The sequence below is a fragment of the Coccinella septempunctata genome, chromosome 1 (genome assembly GCF_907165205.1).
Source record: "Coccinella septempunctata chromosome 1, icCocSept1.1, whole genome shotgun sequence".
Classification (NCBI taxonomy): domain Eukaryota; kingdom Metazoa; phylum Arthropoda; class Insecta; order Coleoptera; family Coccinellidae; genus Coccinella; species Coccinella septempunctata.
Window position 1 is genome coordinate 56,972,775 of NC_058189.1, and position 21,019 is coordinate 56,993,793.

The 21,019-nt window shown below is 36.2% G+C and overlaps 2 protein-coding genes and 1 non-coding gene across 3 annotated transcripts in view; 1 reads left to right on the forward strand and 2 right to left on the reverse strand.

Annotated features, from left to right (window-relative positions):
• The window catches only part of LOC123311237 (capon-like protein), a 106,329-nt gene extending 94,233 nt beyond the window's left edge, over nt 1-12,096 (reverse strand). Inside the window, exon 1 of the mRNA XM_044895146.1 lies at nt 11,683-12,096. The gene's annotated coding sequence lies outside the window, so the exon portion shown is untranslated. The remainder of the gene's footprint in view (nt 1-11,682) is intronic.
• Nucleotides 12,097-16,099: 4,003 nt separating this feature from the next.
• On the forward strand, nt 16,100-20,028 carry LOC123317871 (alpha-tocopherol transfer protein-like). The gene is made up of 6 exons (XM_044904484.1): nt 16,100-16,159; nt 16,631-16,810; nt 17,026-17,247; nt 17,405-17,598; nt 19,392-19,608; nt 19,707-20,028. Exons 2-6 carry the CDS (start codon nt 16,636-16,638, stop codon nt 19,904-19,906), a joined length of 1,008 nt encoding a protein of 335 aa, XP_044760419.1. The 5' UTR covers nt 16,100-16,159; nt 16,631-16,635; the 3' UTR covers nt 19,907-20,028.
• On the reverse strand, nt 18,779-18,860 carry Trnas-aga. The gene has a single exon. It is a non-coding gene; the product is annotated as a tRNA-Ser (tRNA).
• Nucleotides 20,029-21,019: the final 991 nt, after the last annotated feature.

The following is a 21,019-nucleotide window of genomic DNA, read 5'->3' on the forward strand; positions in this document are numbered from 1 at the left end:
CAGTGCAACTTCACGCTAGAATTAGTAGAATTTATCGGAAGAGAGGACCACGTAGATGTGGCTTACACGGGTAGAGGGCTCGCGTTCACGGCCCAACGAGAATTAACGCCGGTGTTATTACTCGTTACTCTATTAACTCACGGATCTATCGACCGGAGTTGAACAGCTGTAGCAGGCGCTTCAACTCCACCGTGTTTGGTCAACGGTTCAGCTGCTAGGTTCATCTTTTTTTGTACGATCTCCCGTTGGGGGCAATCTGAAGCGTGACGGGAACGAGCAAATAGATCGTCGAATTAATTTATGGTACAGTGATCGCGGACGCAGAAGGATCCAGGGAAGAAATGAATATTCTCCTATTTTACTCTGTTTGCATACAGGGTGAGTCTTTGATTCGTACAAATATTTTAACTATAGATTCTCGAGTTCAAAAGAACCACTTTTTTCCTACGCCATTATTCCCGAATCGGCTCGGTTCAAAAGATACAGGCTGTTGACAAACTATGAAAAATGTTATTTTTAGTTATATCTCGCAAACGGTTTTATCCAATGAAATGAATTTCGGAATATAGTTTTTCATTTATTTGACAAATCTTTTTCGAACAAACGTCTTTCAGTTTTCTTATTATGACTATTACGTACCATGAAAATACCGAGAATTCAAAGAACCCAACTCTTGAAACTAAGTTTGACGCATTCTAATGAATATTTGAAAGTTTCGTAAAATGAAAGTATTCTTCATATTTTCTCGTAGAATGCGCCGTTTTGTTCAAAAATTAAAAAGTTTCTGTGAAATTTGAAAAATTAGTTACTTTGGCTGGATACAACTCTGTTTGAAAGATCCACAGAAGTGAAGTGTCACAGATTTAGCCAGTTATTCTGAAGGTAATTTTGTTTTTCCAGGGGTGGCACAGCTCATTAGGAAAACTTGGCTAAATCTTTTTATCAGGACCGAATCGGAAAAATGGTTCAGGCAAAAAGTGTTTCTTTTGACCTCGAAAATCTACTGTTAAAATTTTAGTACGAATCAAAGACTCACCCTCTCACCCCCTATGGCCGTATGTAGGTATACTATTGCACTTACATTTATTACAGCGAACCTGCAATGTCTCTAAACCTTTCAAAAAAATGTTTCTTCTTGTTCTGCAAACCAGACCTCCACAGCTTTTATTACATCCACGTTGGAGAAAAATTTACGACCTTTTAAACTTTTTTTCAGTTGAGGAAAGAGATGATAGTCGAATGGAGCCAAATCTGGTGAACAAGGAAGGTGTTCTAGTAATTTAAACCGTAAATCAAGAATTTTTTGCATGGCAACATGAGATTTGTGTGCAGGGTCGTTGTGCTACAAAAACAAAACATCTTTGTATAGCTTTCCGCATCTTTTCTCTTTGATTTTTTTCCGTAGAGTGGTCAGTAATGTCGAATAGTAATCTCCGGTTATTGCTCTACCCTCATTCAGAAAATAAATAATAATTACTCCATGGCAATTCCAAAAAACTCAAGCAAGAACTCTTCCAGCAGATTTTTGGACACGAAACTTCTTAGGTCTTGGAGAACCAGAGTGTCGCCATTCCATCGATTGTTGCTTTGTTTCTTGATCGTAGAAATGTACCCAAGTCTCATCCGTAGTAACAATTCGGTTTAAAAGTCTACATCGGTTTCAAATCGAGCACAGATCGAACGCGATGCTTCTACCGTTGCACGCTTTTGGTCAACATTCAAACATTTGGGGATCCATTTTGCAGCAATTTTTCTCATGTCCACATCGACGTGAACTATATGATGAAATAATCACTGGTTCTGATATCCGTTTTAGCTCAATTCGACGGTCTGATAAAATCATGTCATGAACTGCATCGATATTTTCGGAGACTGACACAGAAACTGGCCTTCCCGATCGGTCATCATCTACAATGGAAAATTTACCTCTTTTGAAACTTGCAGTCCAATTTTTCACGGTCGCATACGAAGGACATTGATCACCAAGGGTATTAAGCATATCTTCGTAAATCGGCCTACCTCTTAACCCTTTTAAATACAGGTACTTGATGATGGCTCGATACTCAAATTTTTCCATTTTCTCAATTCCGTTGGACATCTTCTTTTAATTATTTTATTTATTGCGTAACTCTGGTTTACTTTTTTGACCTCAAACTTCACACTGACACTTCTAATGAGTTATTGTTCGTTGCTACGTTAACGCAATATTTTTTTATGCATGGAACTGGTCTAGGCTAACTAGATATCAATACATCCCCCTAGACCAACTTAAACCTTCAATCATTCATTTTCAGTTTTTATGAGAGCAAATCCACGTAAAGTTAACGCCACAGATCTCGAATATGAAGAAGCTTTCTTCACAGATTTAGCTATTTATACTGAAGGTACAGCTCATCATGAAAACTTAAAATGGCTATATCTTTTTATCCGAATCGGAAAAAATTGTATAGGAAAAAAGTGTTTCTTTCGACATCAACAATCTACTGTTTTTTTTGTATTTGTAAGAGTCAAATACTCCCCCTTTTATTTTCTTTGGTTATGCTCCTAAAAAGTTTGACATCGTTCTCTTTTGCTCCTTATAGGTTTTCACTTTTTGCAGAAGGAGAAAGAACGGTTTTATATCCCTTCATTTCAGCATTCTTCAATGAAGGAAAATATGGGGAAACTTTTATATTTCCATCTGCCTTCTCGGACAGTCCAATATGTAGTTCTTATAAAGGATTCGTTCATTCATTGTGATTTATACATATTTTTCTTGCATCATTTAGCATTCTGTGAGTGGGTACCTATATAATTGAAAATGTAAAGTAATTAAGGAAAGTGAAGGGGATTTATACTTTCATAGACAATCGCACCCAACATCATACCAAATAGATGCTTTTCCTGAGAAAAGTATGGATCACCAATCTTTCCAAACAGAATTCGAATTTATCACTAAAGACACCCCTGTTCCATTAGCCCCTTTCGCGTTATAACAGTGTGGTAACTATTTTTTCCGCCGACCGCACTGTTTAACGTACACGAAATTAGCTGTTAATGAACCCTTTCATTGGTTAATTTCCTATTAATGCATTATTGTCATGGGTAGTCGAACATAGAAGTATTCAGCAGCTTCCCAAATAATTATTTCATTTGTATGTCGCATTGATTTTCGTAGTATCTAGCGGGTAAATTGAGAAGAGATGAATTATGGAGGTTGCAAAAAAGTTATGATGGTTAGAGAGCAATCAATATATCTATGTACTACAACTTCCACCAGCTCCACAAATTCAGATATCAATGTGATTTACTCATAATGTCACAACTCGAATACACCCTCTATGGACTTCTCGAATTGTTCGATAAGCCGCATAAATATCAACATTCCGATATGTACAGGGTGGGCAAATTTCGATGTTTTAACACTACAGCTTTTAAACCAGTGGAGATAGACAAAATCTGATACCCCATTCTCGGTCTCTTTTTCTGAGAAACTAATAAGAGTAGTAGTCATTTTTGGCCACCTTCTTTTGTTTTCGAGTTATAAGCGAAAATTGGAAAAATGGCGATTTCGAAATAAATTTATATCTCCGCTAATACTGATGATAGAGCTCTGAAATTGAAACATTATACAGGCACTTATTTGAGTAGAATCCAGTGGCGTTGCCTTTTTAGCAGGATGTTTAATTACGGAGCTATGACCCAAAGTTATGTTTTTTTAAATGGGAACACTAGATTTCTGTGCAATTTTTTGAATGCTTAATTTTTACTGACTTCAAAAATATATAACATCATATGGTTTGTATTAATATAAATAATAAAAAATGGTCAAAAACCTTTTTTCTCAATATTTCTGTCGTTTAAACTTTTGATGAGAATAGAAAAATGTAGCATCTTATCATTACCACAGTCTCCTTCTATTATTCCTTTCATTTCTATGCTTCTTACTCAATTTCTCCAAGATTAAAATTTTGTGAAAATTGGAAAAAAGTATAGAAAGAATGACATTGCCGGAAGGAGACTGCTCTTGTTATAGGAAGCTCTATTTGTGCTCGTCAAAAGTTGAAACCATAGAAATATTGAGAAAAAACGGTTTTTGACCATTTTCTATTGTTTATATTGATACAAATTATATGATGTTATATATTTTTGAAATCAGTAAGAATTAAGCTTTCAGAAAATTGCACAGAAATCTGGTGTTCCCATTTAAAAAAACATAACTTTGGGTCATAGCTTCGTAATTAAAAATCCTGCTAAAAAGGCAAGCACGCCACTGGATTCTACTTAAAAAAGTGCCTGTATAATGTTTCAATTCCAGAGCTTTATCATCAGTATTAGCGGAGATATAAATTTATTTTGAAATCGCCATTTTTCCAATTTTCGCTTATAACTCGAAAACAAAAGAAGGTGAACAAAAATGACTACTACTCTTGTTAGTTGCTCAGAAAAAGAGACCGAGAATGGGGTATCAGATTTCGTCTATCTCCACTGGTTTAAAAGCTGTAGTGCTAAAACATCGAAATTTGCCCACCCTGTACAGAGAAAATTCATAAAGTGTCAAATTTGACTAGCTATCGATAGAAAATTTTTGCAATCAAGAACTCAAATTCAATTCAAAATGTGGTCGACGGAAAAATCTTGTAATCAACTCGTTTATTAATTGAGCGATTAATGAACTCAATCATTAATTGCTTTCATTAATAACCTAGTTGATTAAATAACTATTTCGTCGATGTATTGAAGATTTATTTCTTTCAAATTATATCAGGGGAAATTTACTTTCTTCTTATACTCAGAATAATTTCTTCGACTGAACAACCAAGTGATAAATGTAAGTAAGTGATGAATTTTTTCATCGTTTACCTTTGATGTAGGCGGAACATAAAACTAACTTGCGAGAATATTTAGAATTATCATTTCCCATTTCGTATAATTCTTTCAAGATGAACAACGAAAGCGATAAACGTGAATAACCCACAGCATCCTCCGGCATCTTGTGGTTTAAATTCCAAAAGTCAAGTCAATCCACCTGCATCTTACCGAGAACCTCATGCAACACAATCATTTCAGAGAGCAATTGTTCCATGCAACCGCTGGCAGCAAGAAGCAGATTGTAGGGGGAACCGACGCCAAAAAAAACACCATCATTATAAAGTTGAAGGATCTTCGTCAGTCGCTCTTGGATTTGTGTAATGATACAGGTTACAGCGGAGCAGGTTCAGGCGTAATCTCGGCTTTGATGGAGGTTGGTGGGCACAAATTCGAATACGGCTCCAAGATAATAAGTTGTTATTGCTTTGAATCGCGGCGGGCTGTCGAGCGAGAGGTGAATGGAAACGCAGCATCCTGCATCACCTACATACAGCTGTCCCAGCAGGGTCGTAATCTCATCTGCCTACGGGTCGTTTCAGGTCGTCAGGAAGAAGTGCAAACGATAGTCTGCTTTTTCATGGAAGATTTAATTGAATGTCCATTGCAACACAAAATTCGTCAAGTAGGCTACGGAATTTTGAAAGTTGATGTTCTGTATCTAAACCTTATTCCAGGTTAATTAACTGTCAAGTTGGTGTTTTGATCATCATCACCATTTTTTTTCCAAGGTATCTACTATTTCGCAATGTCTTGGCGTTTTCCGTGAAACAAGTGGTGTTCAGAGGAAAAGAGTCGACCAAGGAAGACTTACCCCCGGTTTCATAAAGCTCGATCGGGGAATCAACGCTTGATTGACAGATAAACGTCAATTTGTTTTCAATCAATAATTCAGTCATAAGAATTCGGAATTCAATTCTCGAATAAAATTATGATCTATATACATCTATTCAATGATTCTAAATTGCTTCTTGTTCAATATATGTAGGAATGAAAAAGTTTTAGTGATTTCGTTTTTGAAATCCAATGACTGTCAAATCTTTGATCGGGCAGTAAGAGTTTTATGAAACCCATTTTGAGAGTTATGAGTTTAGCTCCACGAACCTCTGTTCGGGTTTTATCCCAACTGGCTGGAGTCTCCGTTGACACATGTCACAGGATTTTGTAAAAGATATCAATTGTTTCCTTATAGATTAAAGTGTTTTAAAACAATTGAAGATTGTTGATTAAGTTCGTAGGATGTCTTTCTGCCACTGATAACCTCTGGATATGTAAATTCTTAAAACATAACTATGAAGAGCAGTCAAAAACCAACATTTCTAGACCCTACTTCATTGGAGTTTTCTCTGACACCAGATTGTTATCTATGCCTGATTTGGACCAACTGAGGATTAAAAATATTCAAAAACTCATCAAATCAACGATGATCCTTTTGAATCTTTCAGAGGAATATACTTATGTGAAGTTTTTAGTGAAAAGAAAATAATATAAAGAAAATTTGCCCAATCAAACTGAAAACCACATTTTTCTCATTGTACAGGGTGGGCAAAATTCGTTGTCTACTGAGGGGATCTCGAGAACTATAGCAGCTGGAAGAAAACGGATGACCCATTTTCTAGCTCTTTTTTCATGACTAATCCAAATCTGAAAATAGAATCGGCCTATCGTTTTTACATTTCGAGTTATAAACAAAAATTGAGATTTCGACGATTCCGAAAAGTTCTCATAACTTTTTTGTTTTTCAAATTACAGATCTAAAACTTAAACTTTCTTAGGCACTTTCATACGTAAAATCTACTGACAAAAGATTTTCTTCCAATTCAAAAATAACAAATTCAATAAAAATTTGCATTAAAAAAAATTAAGGTTCACCTAATGATTCCAAATGAAAAAATATTTTGACCTCATCAATGGATTCTACGAGAAAAAGTGCCTGTAGAAGGTTCAAGTTTCAGATTTGTAACTTCAAAGACAAAAAAGTTATGAGAACTTTACGAAATTGTCAAACTCAAAAACGAAGTATCGTAGGAGGCTGCAGTTTTCACCATTCTTTGTTTCTCCGAAAATGGGCTCGGAAATGTGTCATCCTTTTTCTTCTAGCTGCTATAGTTCTCGAGATCCTCTCAGTAGACAACGAATTTTGCCCACCCTGTATTTAGAGCTGCAAAATTTTTTCGAATTTCTGGTACAGCACTTTCACCGCTGGAATCAATAAGAATATCCCTTAACTGGGTTGGACATATGAGGATATTGAATCAACGGACTGCAACCTCTTGGCAAAACCATCGGATGTTATGCCAATCATCTTCGATTTTGAAACGCCCTTTGAGACGGTCATAGCTGACCGTCCTGGTGCAATGAGTTTCGTAAATCGTTTGGACAAAAAGTCATCCACGTTGTTTACTGATGGATCAAAATCAGAAAGGGCACCGACATTGGCGTATGTGGACCTAAACTGAGCATCTTTGAAGCCCTGGGAACTGAACCCTCTATTTTACAGACCGAGAGAGTGGCTGTTCACGTATGCGCTCAGGAGTGTCTTGAAATGAACCTCAAAAGGGCGCATACATCACCACGGACAGCCAGCCTATGCTGAAGTCTCTGGAATCACACTGCCAGGGATCTCTGCTGACATGGGAGTGCCGTAATACCATAAAGCAACTGACCAGAGGCAATAAAGTGACTCTACTATGGGTACCAGGATATTGTGGTGTTGAAGGAAATGAGAAAGCCGATGAACTTGCAAAAAGAGCCTCAAGGATAACACGTGCTGGACCTGATCCTTTCTGTCGGCTTGGAAACCGACCACCAATATAAGGCAGCAGTCCAACAAGTTTAACAACAGAATACCGTAGATTCGGATAACTTGGGACAATTGTTGAATTCAACTCGTCATATTTTCAAAACGGTGACCTATTTTTATCTGAAAAAGAGGTTCGAATATGCTTAATGACTCAGACTATTGATTAGGATATATACCATGCTTCAGAATTCGGATATAAATTTAAAAAAAAAATAAAATGTATTTGTCCCAAGTCACCCACCGATTTGGGAGGCTTGGGACACAATTTAAAATCTATTGATTTCTCAACTCTCAAATGAAATAGGTGACTTGGGACGGTGTATAGTTTCGAAAAATTAGAATTTGTGATTATATACTTGAAATTCGGTAAGGAAATTAAATGATAAACCCCTATTACAGCGAAAGTAAATATATTGCAACTCAAATGTAAAAAAAAATAAACAAAACAAGGGAACTTTGATTTCTTTCATTCTTTGGTGATTTCTTTGTGGAAATAACGTAAATAATAATATCCTTCGAAAAATCGGCATATTTCTTGCTGCCAATATTTCCGATGCGCCGCTTGTATCTATTCGGCATTGTCCGAAGTCAGCCTATCAAACAACGAAATAAATGAACGCGCTTTTACTCTCCAGAATTCGTTAATTTTTCCTGTCAATTCAAACGCTCTGGTCACGGCAAACTAAACAGGAATTAATTGTTAAACTAACCAGAAAGACGCTACACAATCTTATAAGTTTGTCCCTTCACCCATAAATGGTAAGAAACAAAGAAATCTGCAAGGTGGTAATTGTCCCAAGTTACAGAACTGTCCCAAGTCACTCGAATCTAACTGTAACCCTCTTGAGAAACACTTGGACTCACTCAGTTGAAGAAATTAGTGATGATTTCAACGACCTACACCTAAAGCTGTCACGAGCTGAGCTTCGGGTGATGTTGGGACTGCTGAAAGGGCACTGTCGGTACAAATATCATTTGTGTAAATTGTGTTAATATCATGGTATGCAAGTGTCCAGAGCTGGCTGACCTAAGAACCATTCATATGGGGAAACCGGTCCTGGATTCTCACGAGGTAACGGCCAAGACCTCTAAGGATGTTTTCGGTTTTATCAACACCATTAACGACCCCCTTGGGTTCCTATGAATGAGTAGGGTAGAAAACAAAAGATCTACATGGTCGCAGTTCCCGAAAGGCTAATCGAGCCACAACGACCCCGGTTCAAATAATAATAAATGAATCACTCTTTTAGCGTCAAAAAAGTGGAAATTCGAATTTGGGAGGTTGGAGACATCATGGGAAAATATCAAAATGTTTTGAGAAAAACACTCAACACTTTCTGGAAAGAAAAATATTGTCATTTCATTTGATGATGTGTCAGCGAGAGGATGTAACAATAACAGTTGAGGAAAAGCTAGATTCCTGTAAATCAATGACAGTTCTTGATATGCCTTAACAGCTAGACTATTTTTGCATTCTCTACATTATGCCATCCTATCCAGGACATCATTCTTCTCCACCTCCAACTGAAACAATGTGTAGGTAAAATTCGACGCTTTATTCTTCCAGAGAACTACACTTCATACTTCCCTCTATCTGTTTCCTCTCCGATTTCGTGCCAACCGAGGAACCGTCAGGTGGCGAAAATAGGAACCACAAACCTTCCTGTCCAATCAATCATACCTTTTCCATCGTGAACGTGTTCAGTCCCTCAAAACTCGTAATCCTCCTTCCGGTCCAATATTTGATCATCGCCTACTTTTCGCCTCATGACATATTCCGATAACGTTTGTACAGGAAAATGTAATTTCGATGGTACAACTATTTTTCGTCCTCGTTGTTCGAACAGAAGCTGATTAACCAGTCAGTTCAGTTACATTTCATAATCGTGTATTCATAACCACCAGCCATTTGTACACTATGTGTGTATATTTGTTACCAGGCACAGGACGCTGGTTGTCGTTTCCGCTAAATCGTTTGTTTTGCATATTTGAATAGGAAACATGGCGGGGTTCGTGCCGTATCTTCTAAGCCAGATGGTTTATGTGTAAATCCCGCATTAACATTGCTGTTATCCTTGCCACAAAGAAGCAGAAGTCAAGTTTTCTGAAGAGGGTTTTGTTAAGCCACACGGAGAAATGAAGTGATGTTGAATTTCAGCTGAATGTGAAAAGAGGCATCAGCGCATTGCTTCAGGAAAAGCGGTGAAGAAACACTCAAAATTATAATCCAATTAAAGTAAACCGCTTCTTGTGTCGTCATTCTTATAACTTATAAAACACAGATATTGGCCGAGTACAATATAAATTCCAGCAGGTGCTACGCTGAAAACTTTCTGGCAGGCTCTTCTATAGTTGGTTATGGAAATATAATTAAACACTAATGGCTTTCATGAAATAGCTTCATCTAAACATATATAAATTGACGAAATTCTCACTACAAGGACAGTATACCTAAATGTTTTATGCTGTACCTCGTCTTCGGCATGATTCTCCCCCAACAACGGAGTTCTCATGTTTTCCCATTAGAATGTTCAATAAAAGCCTTGATTTCGATGCCATCGACCCTGTAAGGGTACCCACTGACAAAGAAAAAGGAAAATGGCATGCAAATGGATGCTGAGATACACATTTAATCATTTTCCCTTTGACGAGGGGTAATGACAAAAAATACGTAAAAAGCACAAAACAGAATGGGAGAAGCCAACGCGTTTCCAAAAGATAAAAATTGATTGCTTGGGGGAAGCTCGAACATGTCTCATCAAAACATTGTAAAAAACGGGATAGAACGAAATGATGAGAGCGTAAAAATAAAAAGTTGAAAATACTAGACGATCTTTCTGGCTCGTGACTTTGATCGATTGATTTTGGGTGGAAAACAATATTTCAATCATTGTTGGAACGGGATTCTTGAAATTCGAACTATATATGTTATTAATAATAACGATGTTTAATATCAAGTATTGCTCTATGTCTATAATATACCCAACGGCATTATACCTACAATTTGACTGGAGCCCACAGCTCAATTATCAGTCAGATAATTGAAAATTATATTGAAACTTGGTGTAAAATTCGCAGAGCAGTTTATTGGTTTTTCCAGTTATTGTTTCTACACTAACAAATTAGAGTTTTATTCATGGGAAAATCAGATAACGAATGATTGACGAAAGTTGGATTACAGTGTTCTTATGTATAGCTGAAAAGGAAATATAGCTTCAATTTTTGAAATTCGATAATCTGTTCGATTTTTTTTTTATCTGTGTGAAGCAACACAACCACTGCCATACTATGACAGAAAATAAGTTTGCAATAATATGTCATTCTACCATATACTTTTTCAATAGGTAAACATCTATGCCAAGGTCCATGACATTCTACCACAGCCGTATATAAGGAAGACGGTTGTGATTCTACCTATAAATTTCAAAATTGAAAGGGGGCAAGAATGAAGTGAAATTCCCTTCAAAACACGACTTTCCAGAATCAGTTTTGTAACTACAAGGTCATAAAGGATGTGTTAGTTTGGAAAACTCATTATAAATCTAAGGAAAACTTGTATATTGAAATATTCAGAATAAAACTCCAGCAATTTTATTGATGTTTTTTAGATTTTCCTAATTTCCTTCAGAAAAATACCTTGGACAATGCTTCACCTTTTCTTTTCGGGCCATGAAATAAGATTTTCAGTGTTCATAAAATGCTGATTGCAAACTGGATAGTTGATTTTTTCAGAAAAGAAAAATCAGTGTCATCTTCATATACCCAGCAAGAGACAATCAAATTGAATTGGGATAATTACCTCCTTGCTATATAGAGTCTAGAAAATTTCAACAGAAGTCAGAAGAAACGAAAGGATTCCTAAAACTTTGCTAAAGAACAGAAGGAAGAACATTATTTATATAACAAAGGAAAGACCAGCCTATAATCGCATGCCATTCAAGTTTGCGAGCCCCAAGGCATGCAAGGTTAATTCATATGTACTTAAGTCTTCATTGGTTCAGCACGTTTATCATGCCAACATACTAAATTACCTATTCTTGAATTATGTCATGAATCCCAAGTCGCAACTAGCACGAAACGTCTTCTTTGCTTTCAACAGCTAACTTTTCTTCTATTCTTCTCACTGTTAACGCCGAAAAGCACGAACAATTGGGGTTCCGTCGGTTCAATCCGTTAATTAGCGAAATACTGATAAATAGAAAAATTACAATAGTGACTACGGTCTACTGTGTTTACAAATAGGGAGGCGGCGTGTCGAACATGTGTGTTGGAACAGAAATAAAACCACGTTGTATTGGCGGCGCCAGCTATCCAGTTCGGAATGCCAAAATGTCTTTGCCCGTCGTTTTTAAATCGCGCGACCGCAGCACCCAGCGCCGGCAAACTGCTGCTGCTGCATCCACAGGATCATATGGATACCCGACTTCCGAAGTTTTAACCGATTGGAATTCCTGCTACAAAACTGGTTTTCCGTTGGTTCGTTTCGAATTGTTTCAATATGTAGGCAGATCCATCTATTTTCTATATTGTCTTCTAATTAGGTTGTACAAAATAGGAATCTATAATAACTCCCACACAAAGAAAGCAACCTATTCAAATTTTATATCAATTCATACAGAAAACTATAAAAACTTTGCAGAACACTGTAACATATGTAGTAGAAAGCTGTAATTAATCATGGTTATTTGAAGGAATCTATTCGAGTTTTTGAATCTATTCATATAGAGAGCTATCAATAATTTGCAGAATACTATAATCAAAGATCTTGCAGTGTTCTGTAAATGTATGTTATAAAAAATGTATTTGTAGAATATTGCTACTCTTTTAGGTGCATAGACAAATAATAATATCTCAAAGATTATAGAGTAGAAAGATAGGAAACGCCCTCATAACGGTAGTAAAGAAAATCGACTACATTTTGGCCAATAAAAACACATTTGACAATGAGATGGCGCTGAAAACGTATTGTCAATACAGAAAAACTGTTCAATAACAGTTGAAAATTCTTCAAGACCGAACGGTTGCGCCAAGATGGATGAAATTCTCAGATTTATTACTAGAAGAGTTGTTCTTTCAGAATATGTGTCACATTTCCATCTACGGTTACTTTTATCGAGAGATAAACGACTCTAAAGTAGACCTTCGAAGAATCCTGAAAAATATGGGTTCAGTTAAAAATTGGTCAAGACCTGAAGGTTGCACTGACGTCGATGAAATTTTGAGTTTTATTATTAGAAGAGTTGCTTTTTGAGTAGAGTGAAATTTTTTCGAATATCGAAAAGTGATTTTACTTTCCCCTTCAAATAAGAATAAGTTCCAAAGTAGTTTTCTTTCAGACATATAGCTTATATCACAATTATGAAGATATATAGCTATTTTATATCAACGGACACCTTCCAGAATTTCAAGTATAGGATTTCACCTCCCCCTAAAATCACTCCTGGGACCGCCACTGCCATGGAAATACCAAGCAAAAAAAATCGGCCTGTGCTGCACCAAAAAAAACAACTTTTAAGATTCGAGAATGGACCAATTCAAAAATTGATTCCAAAACTCAAAATAGGCGGTACGCCTATCGACTCGTATGACCTGAATTTACTCAAACATTTATTAGTTAAAAGGATAAAACTCAATTCCATATTTCACATGAATGCATGCGTAATTCAGAAAAACTCAAGCAGACCAATTTATATTCCAGTTTCTCGTTACATAACTTGAAAGTGAAGCCTGCATTCTTCACCTGCGATAAATCGAAGTATTGAAAGTACATTTACGTCATTTTTCTTTTGCTTTCATTTTTCGAAAAGGGCAGTATTCTGACTCATTTTAGTCAGTTTTTTTTTGTTGGAGGTATCAGATTGCAAATGTTTCTGCTCTATTTCCATAAGTAGTTATTTCTTATATCAGCTAGCCCACAGATTGCAGAATACTCTGTCCAGCTGATCATTTTCAAAAGAAAATGTTTGAAGGGAAACAAACAATGATGTTTTGTGTCGAAATTTCCTCCGGGGTTGTTAAATTTTTGAGTTAATAAATTATAAATGAATGTAAGCATCCCTCATCATTGTCTACCATTCTACTTTAATGTTTATTGATTGATTCTCATACTTTTTATTTCGATATTATCCTATTTATCCCTATCAAAGCCAAAATATTATCTTCGGAATTGGCGAACCAGAGAGTAGAGAATATATACAGGGTGTTTCATGAGTCGTTGGCCATAGCCCAATGGTGATTATGGTGAATGCATGTCATCTAGGCCTTTCAGAAAACTTACTTATTTTGTATCCTAGGGCTATTAGTTTCGGAGATACGGGGCGATTCATGACCTATATTTGCGATAGCCATAATTCTGGAATGAAAGTTCCGATTTCGATCAAATTTTATGGGTTTGTTCATTTCAGAAAGCTCTTCCAAACGGTTCATGAAATATCAATATTCTCAGGGCAGTACTCAGAATACCATAATTTTTCACTGAAGCCCCAAAATCTATATTTTTTATATCCCTTACAGCAAGTTCGTTATTGCCATGAAAAACTACATAATTTATTCCAAGGAATTCAATTTTCACTTTGCATGGCACACTTGTCAAAAGGGAATAAGAACCGGACGAATTCATCTTTTATGTAATTTTTTCGTAATGCGGTCCTGTTTTTATTCCTTCGGTGATAATATTTATTGTCCTTTGCCGAGATTCTGAATTATTTTAAATTCTGTTCATTTCTTCTTCATTTTAAACCCTCAGCACATACTGAGCGTTCGTAAAAAAGTGTTTTAAAGTATGCAAAGTCGAGCTGCGAATTTTTTTGAAATTACATATTCAATCGCCCCGTATCTCCGAAACTAATAGCCTTAGGATACAAAACAAGCAAGTTTTCTGAAAGGCCTGGATGACCTGCATTCATCATTAGGCTAACGACTCATGAAACACCCTGTATATTGAAGTCTTGCAACACATTATACAACTACGATGATTGTTCCAACATTATACAACCTCGAAAAACGTCTTTGGCATGACATTAATGACAAGGAAGTTGAATATTTATCTCGGAGTAAACAAATGAAATTGCCTCTCCTGTACGCACCTATAACACTTTATTTGTCCTCATTCTGCTGGACTTCCTGAAAGAGACTAGATGAACTATAACTACTGACCTACACAAAATCTGCTAGCATCATTATGCAATAATTACATCATGAGATATTCATTGTTCTCTTTCTTAAAGCAGGTTTGTCTCAACTCAGCATTTATCTTCCTAGAGTCATTGAGTATTAAACAGAGTTTAATACTAATTTTTTCCCCTAAGATATGATTCTCCACGCATTATAAAGCCCTGTGGATTCCCACACCTTTGTTTTTTTATTCTACATTTCAAAAACATTTGAAGTGTTACAGAATATTCTTCTAGCATTTTAATTAATGGAATTTAAACATATATATCTATGCATCCAAGAATCTCAAGAAAATTCAATATCCCAGATGGACCGGTTTATGTGAGCCACACCGTATATTCAATGCTGATGATTCGGTCCTATGCATTTCTGTGTCTGCAAAAATCGTACTACTCTCTTAATGGACTCAGATCGGTGAAAGTAAATAAGCAATGCCGTTGATTGAAAAACCATTTCGATGATTAGTTAATTGAGAAAAAGTTGTTGCAATGCAATGAGGGGGAGCTATTTGCATGATTCGCTCTGAAAATGCACTGTTTATTCAAAGATTGGATTAGCATCAGTAGTATGAATATTATTGTCGAATGTAGTGTTGAAATTATCGGGCGAATTATCATTCATCAATAATCAGGTAATTATGGCCAAGATGCATATGAGAAACCCTGAAAACCTATAAATATGATAGAGTTCATTTAAGAATTATTGACATCCCCAGTAGGGTCCGTACCCATCTTAAGATCTGGTCACAAAAGATCCCCAATAATTTCTGTAAGTTCGATCACGGAACTAAAATATATAGGTAAATATAAATACATATAACAAAATCAATCGGTAAAATTAGCTGTAGATCTTTTGTAATTTTGTACTCAGTTCACAATGCCCACTCGCTGCTCACCAGTTCTACCAATGGAATTCGCTAGAAAACGCCGGGTACTTCGAATTTCGAACCACAGAACTTTCGAAGATTGTTCAATATTAGGTTGAGTTTTTTCTATGAATAACAGACAACATGCTCGATAATAGCAAAGTTCAACTCCTACAGTTCGAGAGTGTTTACGAACATTACAGACTGTGCTACATACTTACTTCAAACCACGTTCTCTTTTTTCTTGGCGTCGAAATATATCATTGTAACTATATCCATACCAGAACAATTGTCTGTCTTGCCCTCCTCAACATTACGCGGTAATCAACGTTGAAATGGGGGGACAACTAGTTAAATACATGTTTCATTTCCTTAAATTACATCTCGATGATCCCAAATTTGCAGTCTGTGTGCTTAGTCCAAAACACTGTGGTGTACTGGCTTGTGACAGAGGAGAAATTTTCTTAACGGTATGCCCCTGTATATTCATTTACATAGAAAATTATGAGCAAACGACAGGAAAATTAATTTGCCCAAGTGAAAAATTTCAATTTGGTTTTTTAGAATTTATTTCGAATCAGAGTATATAAAAACGTAAGTTTTGAAAAGACTGGTATTCTCGATTTTTCTTTGGTATTTACTCTGACTCATTCCATCAAAACATCAATCTGCTTTTACTTCTTTAATAAACTTTTTACTTTAATTTCTCTAAATTATTAAGTATAGGGCTTCATTACACAACATTTTTTGAATGTAGAAATAAATATCATTTCTCGCTCTAGAATAACTAAGTATTTTTTTAGATCCATCCATAGAATGATATTATTTTATTTGTTTTGATGATCTTGCTAAGAACTTTGTCATAAGCCGCTCACTCTTTGTTTGAAGTCCAAATGTATAGATACAGCCAAATTATAAAAAAAAAATATCAGTTATTACAGTAAAAATGACCGAACGTAAATGGGTGACAGAGGAAGACGATTACTTATGCCCCCTATCTGAAGAAACGCAATGCATAGCAAGGGAGGAACTGCGAGAGGATGACCACAGCAGAAGGACAGCCCTGGAATCTATGCGTTTATGGATCAAACAAAATCCAAGAATCAAAAACTGCAGAATGGGTAGGTGAAAACTTATGAAAAAGAATTGCAGATCTCATTCTCCATTCAAGATTGTTTGGCAGAATGCGTTTTCTAAGTAGACTTTTTAAATTTGAAGTTCAATTTGTTTAGCTAGAGTCCAGTTAAAAAATGCTAGACCATTGAGTGTTAACCTGTCCAACTTCTTTCTTCATTTGCCTTGGAAAATGCACATAACTAATTTATTTTCTTTCCAGATGCTCGTTTTCTACTCCGTTTCCTTCGTTTCAAAAAATATATCGTCACATCAGCCTGTATAGCGTTGGAGCGCTATCTCCTCCTGAGGCAGACCTTCGGAGTTGCATTTTCCTGCCTAGACATCAGGATTCCGCAAATGATAGAGCTAACAAATTTGGGATATATGTTCGCTAGTCCTAAGAGGGACAAAAATGGAAGAAGGGTTATTATAGCTAGACCAGGTCGGTAGAATATTTTTGATGTATTCGAAAAATTTCCATCTTTTCCATTTTGATAATTCTTTGATAGTTAAGAATTATAATGTTGTTAATTTTTTGTTCATTGTTCAAAAGATATGTAACGTCAAACAAATGTTTTTTTCATGATTATGGTCGGAAGGTGTTTTTGACTTGGACAGATTCACGCAAGGTGACATGTGCCGCATCCACGGTATAGTCTACGAAACTTTGATGGAAGATGAGGAGAACCAAGTTAGGGGTTTCGTCCATTTTGCTGATGGCAAGGGTGTCGGCTTCCCTTATTTGACACTTTTCACAATCAAAGAAGCCGTTCGCATTGTTAAAAACGGCGAGGTAATTTTTTCTTTGATTTTCTATAATCTAATATAGGTATTCTGAATGAATGGTCTTTTCCCTCCGCTCTGCATTAGAATGACCAGTTCTTTAGGATATGTTCAATACCTTCTAGCAGAAGCCTTCTAGTTCCTTTTTACTATACTTATGAGGGCGGCCTTGACCGGACGAACGAAGTCAAATGTCAAATGATTATTAGCGCTATAATTCAGAGTCCTCACATTCTTACAAAACCAGCAGGGCAGTAGATCTACCTTTTCGATCCAATTTGCCTTAAAAATCATAAAAACCTTCTAAATCATCTGAATTTCTCTCTCGGTGCTTAGTATATGTATCCCGACAATCAAGAGCTATTGAACTGCTGGCAGTTTTTAAGTTTTTAGCCCGAGAATTATCTAAAGAATTCTCTACAAAATTCTCGCAAGAAAACGGCAGAGATTATTTTGTATGCATAGAGTCTCTGTTTGTATGCATCACAGATTACATAGATTACAGATTCTCTGTAATCTGTGGTATGCATCTGAACAGAGAACACAGATTACAGAGAATTCTGCCGAAAGGGCGTATGTAACGGTAAATAATTCACGGCGCATGAATTTTCGAGTAAATTCTCTAGAGAATTCTCGGCTGTTGCAAACGGGCTATAGAGTTTAGAGTATAGAATAAAAGGTTATCCCCTGCAATCCGAGAAAGCCGATTGCTATTATTCTAGAACAAAGTTCATAAACTACAGAGACAAGTTTGTCTTTGCTATAGGTGTTTTGCTCTCACAAAGGCATCTACAGATGGGTGAAGGTAAAACTTCTTCGGCCCAACGACTCGAACTGTAACCAGCATTATATACTTAACTCGAAATGTGTGAGCCGCAGGTAAAAAGCAGTTTCTTAACTGCGAAATCTAGTTTTCTGACAAGTGTCTGCTTTTTCCTTCATAATGGTTCAATTTACCTGGAGAAGAATAAAGCGAAAATTTAATTCGTAGGGGAGGAATTTGTTGATGTACCTATATATATGGAGATTCATTGAAGATGGCGACCTGCCGTTACTATCTCGGAAACCATGTTCTATAACTTCAGGAAAAAAACTAATTATTACAAACTCGGATCGAAAAACGCGATATCAGAGTCTCTAACGATATTAAAAATTTTTCACTGACAAAATACAATAAAAAAGTTGTCTACCGCAGTCGGTAGGATTCGAACCTACGCTCCCAGAGGGAATCTGATTTCTAGTCAGACGCCTTAACCGCTCGGCCACGACTGCTTGATAGCGGTCAGAAATATTAGTGGATTCTACCTACAAAATAATTCTCTTGTTCTATTCAAAGTGAGATTGTTAGAGTTTTGATGTATACCATTCAATTATTTCAATTGACTATTCAGAAACCATCGTATTCTGCTCCTTAACTCTAAACTTCTCTAATAAAATAAATGTACATTTTCAATAAAAATAGAATAATCAGTGCCGTAACAATAGGGTGGCAGAACGGACAAAAATGCCATGGGCCCACAACCACAGTATAGACACCAACCAGTAGTTGCACTCTAGATCAAATGAACTGAATTATTTACTTGGTGTCTATACTGTGCCCACAACCCAAAAGATATTGAGCACATACTTTAAGGGGGGAGGGAGGCCTTCGATTAATTTGCACTGGGTGTCAGATGTTATATTGTTATAATGGTTAATGGTTTTTCCTACGCAGTTAACGCCACTGATGTTGACCTACCTTAATGGATTCCTAATATTATAAAAATATATACCTATGTACTAAGTAAGGAATTTCCTTTCCAGAAAACACTTCCAATGAGACACAAAGAGGTGCACTGCATAAATGCCCATCCCTCCATGAAATTCGCAATCGACTTCGGTATGTCATTAATCTCTGAGAAAATCAGAAAGAGGGTCAAGTTATACACGAGCATAGAAGACTGTTTAGAAAGCGGTTATCTGGAAAGGGATGTTTTACCTAAGGAATATGGTGGCAAAATACCAATGGCTGAAATGATAGGTAATTAGGTTTTATCAGTTGAACCTAATGTTTATTACTCTCATCACTCATTATGATTTGTTCGATATTCTACGGGAATTTTTCTTTCGTTATTGCAGATTTATGGAAGGAAGAGCTAAAAATATCCCATCCAATATTGATGTCTCATGACACGATGGAGGTTGATGAGAATCTTTTCTCTGAACGGGAAAAAGAAGGAGCAGTTTCTGCCTTGAGAAGAGGTGGTGTGTCTTGCGGTTCCGAAGGGGATTCTTTATGTGGAATAACTGGTAACTTCCGCAAGCTCGAAGTAGACTGAAATCAACTTCTATAAGAATATGATTATAAAATAAGGTTAATCTCGACTTTTTGTAAGCTTTAATTTCAAATTATTCCTCAGAAAATCAATGGAATCATTTGGGTTTTATATATAATAACTAAACCTAGAGTTATAACTCTAGGTTTAGTTATTATATATAAAACCCAAATGATTCCATTGATTTTCTGAGTTGTGGATATCAATAAATTACTTGATATATATATGAGTTTTAATCAATCTGCCCACAGTTATTTACTATTTACGAGAAAAAAATTTCTGTTACATAAGCACATAATGATGGTTCTTCCCATAGACTTATTACCCCTTATTAATTTAATATGTCTATGGTTCTTCCATGCCAAGCCATATCAATCAATGGGAAATATACAGACGAGTGCGCCACCTATTGCCGTCTAGGAAAATACATTATCAAAGGCACCACGTGCTTCTGTATGGTACTTTGGGAATGAATATGCGATGAATATACAAGGCCAGACTTTAGACCTTTCTTGTACCTGAGGTTTACTTTAGTACTTTTGTTTGAGAAAGGCTGTCTTGAGACTATTGACTGAGGACCTTGTGAAAAATTAGAAATTGTTATTTTCGTCTTCTTCCATTCGCTTTTCTACATTTTATCCCAATCAGTTCTGGATTCTGTATTCTGTTTTTCACTTCTTTTTTACTTGGATCAATGGTAATATTCTTGAATAAGCAAAATATAGTGACTGCAGTGACTGCACTTCGATGGCCATTAGCCAATGGCCAATTGGCTAGCCCATTAGTTTTTTATTTTGGTTTCAAGTTAAAAATTTTGTGTAAATATATAATTTTGCCTCGTCTTTCTCGCAATTGCTATGTTCGATTGCGGTTTTAGATATTAATTAATTAATCTCTACTCTATAATACTTTGATATTGAAATTAGTGCGCCACTGTGCCTACTCGACACAGAACACTCGGTGTTGTCTTTGCATGCTGTTCCATCCATCGGAATGCTGAAATGGAAGAGAGTTGAGTACAACAATTATATAAGTTAATAAACACTATAAACATAATTGGAGTAAAATTTAAAAAGAACGTAGCATACGCTCGTAATTCGCACAGTGAGCCTTTCT

Excerpts from the sequence above, each read along its gene's own strand:
- LOC123317871 (XM_044904484.1), top strand. The coding sequence starts at position 16,636 with ATGACCGAACGTAAATGGGTGACAGAGGAAGACGATTACTTATGCCCC. Across the intron at positions 17,248-17,404 it reads GGTTATTATAGCTAGACCAG|GTGTTTTTGACTTGGACAGA; the intron begins GTCGGTAGAATA and ends TATGGTCGGAAG. Across the intron at positions 17,599-19,391 it reads GCATTGTTAAAAACGGCGAG|AAAACACTTCCAATGAGACA; the intron begins GTAATTTTTTCT and ends TTTCCTTTCCAG.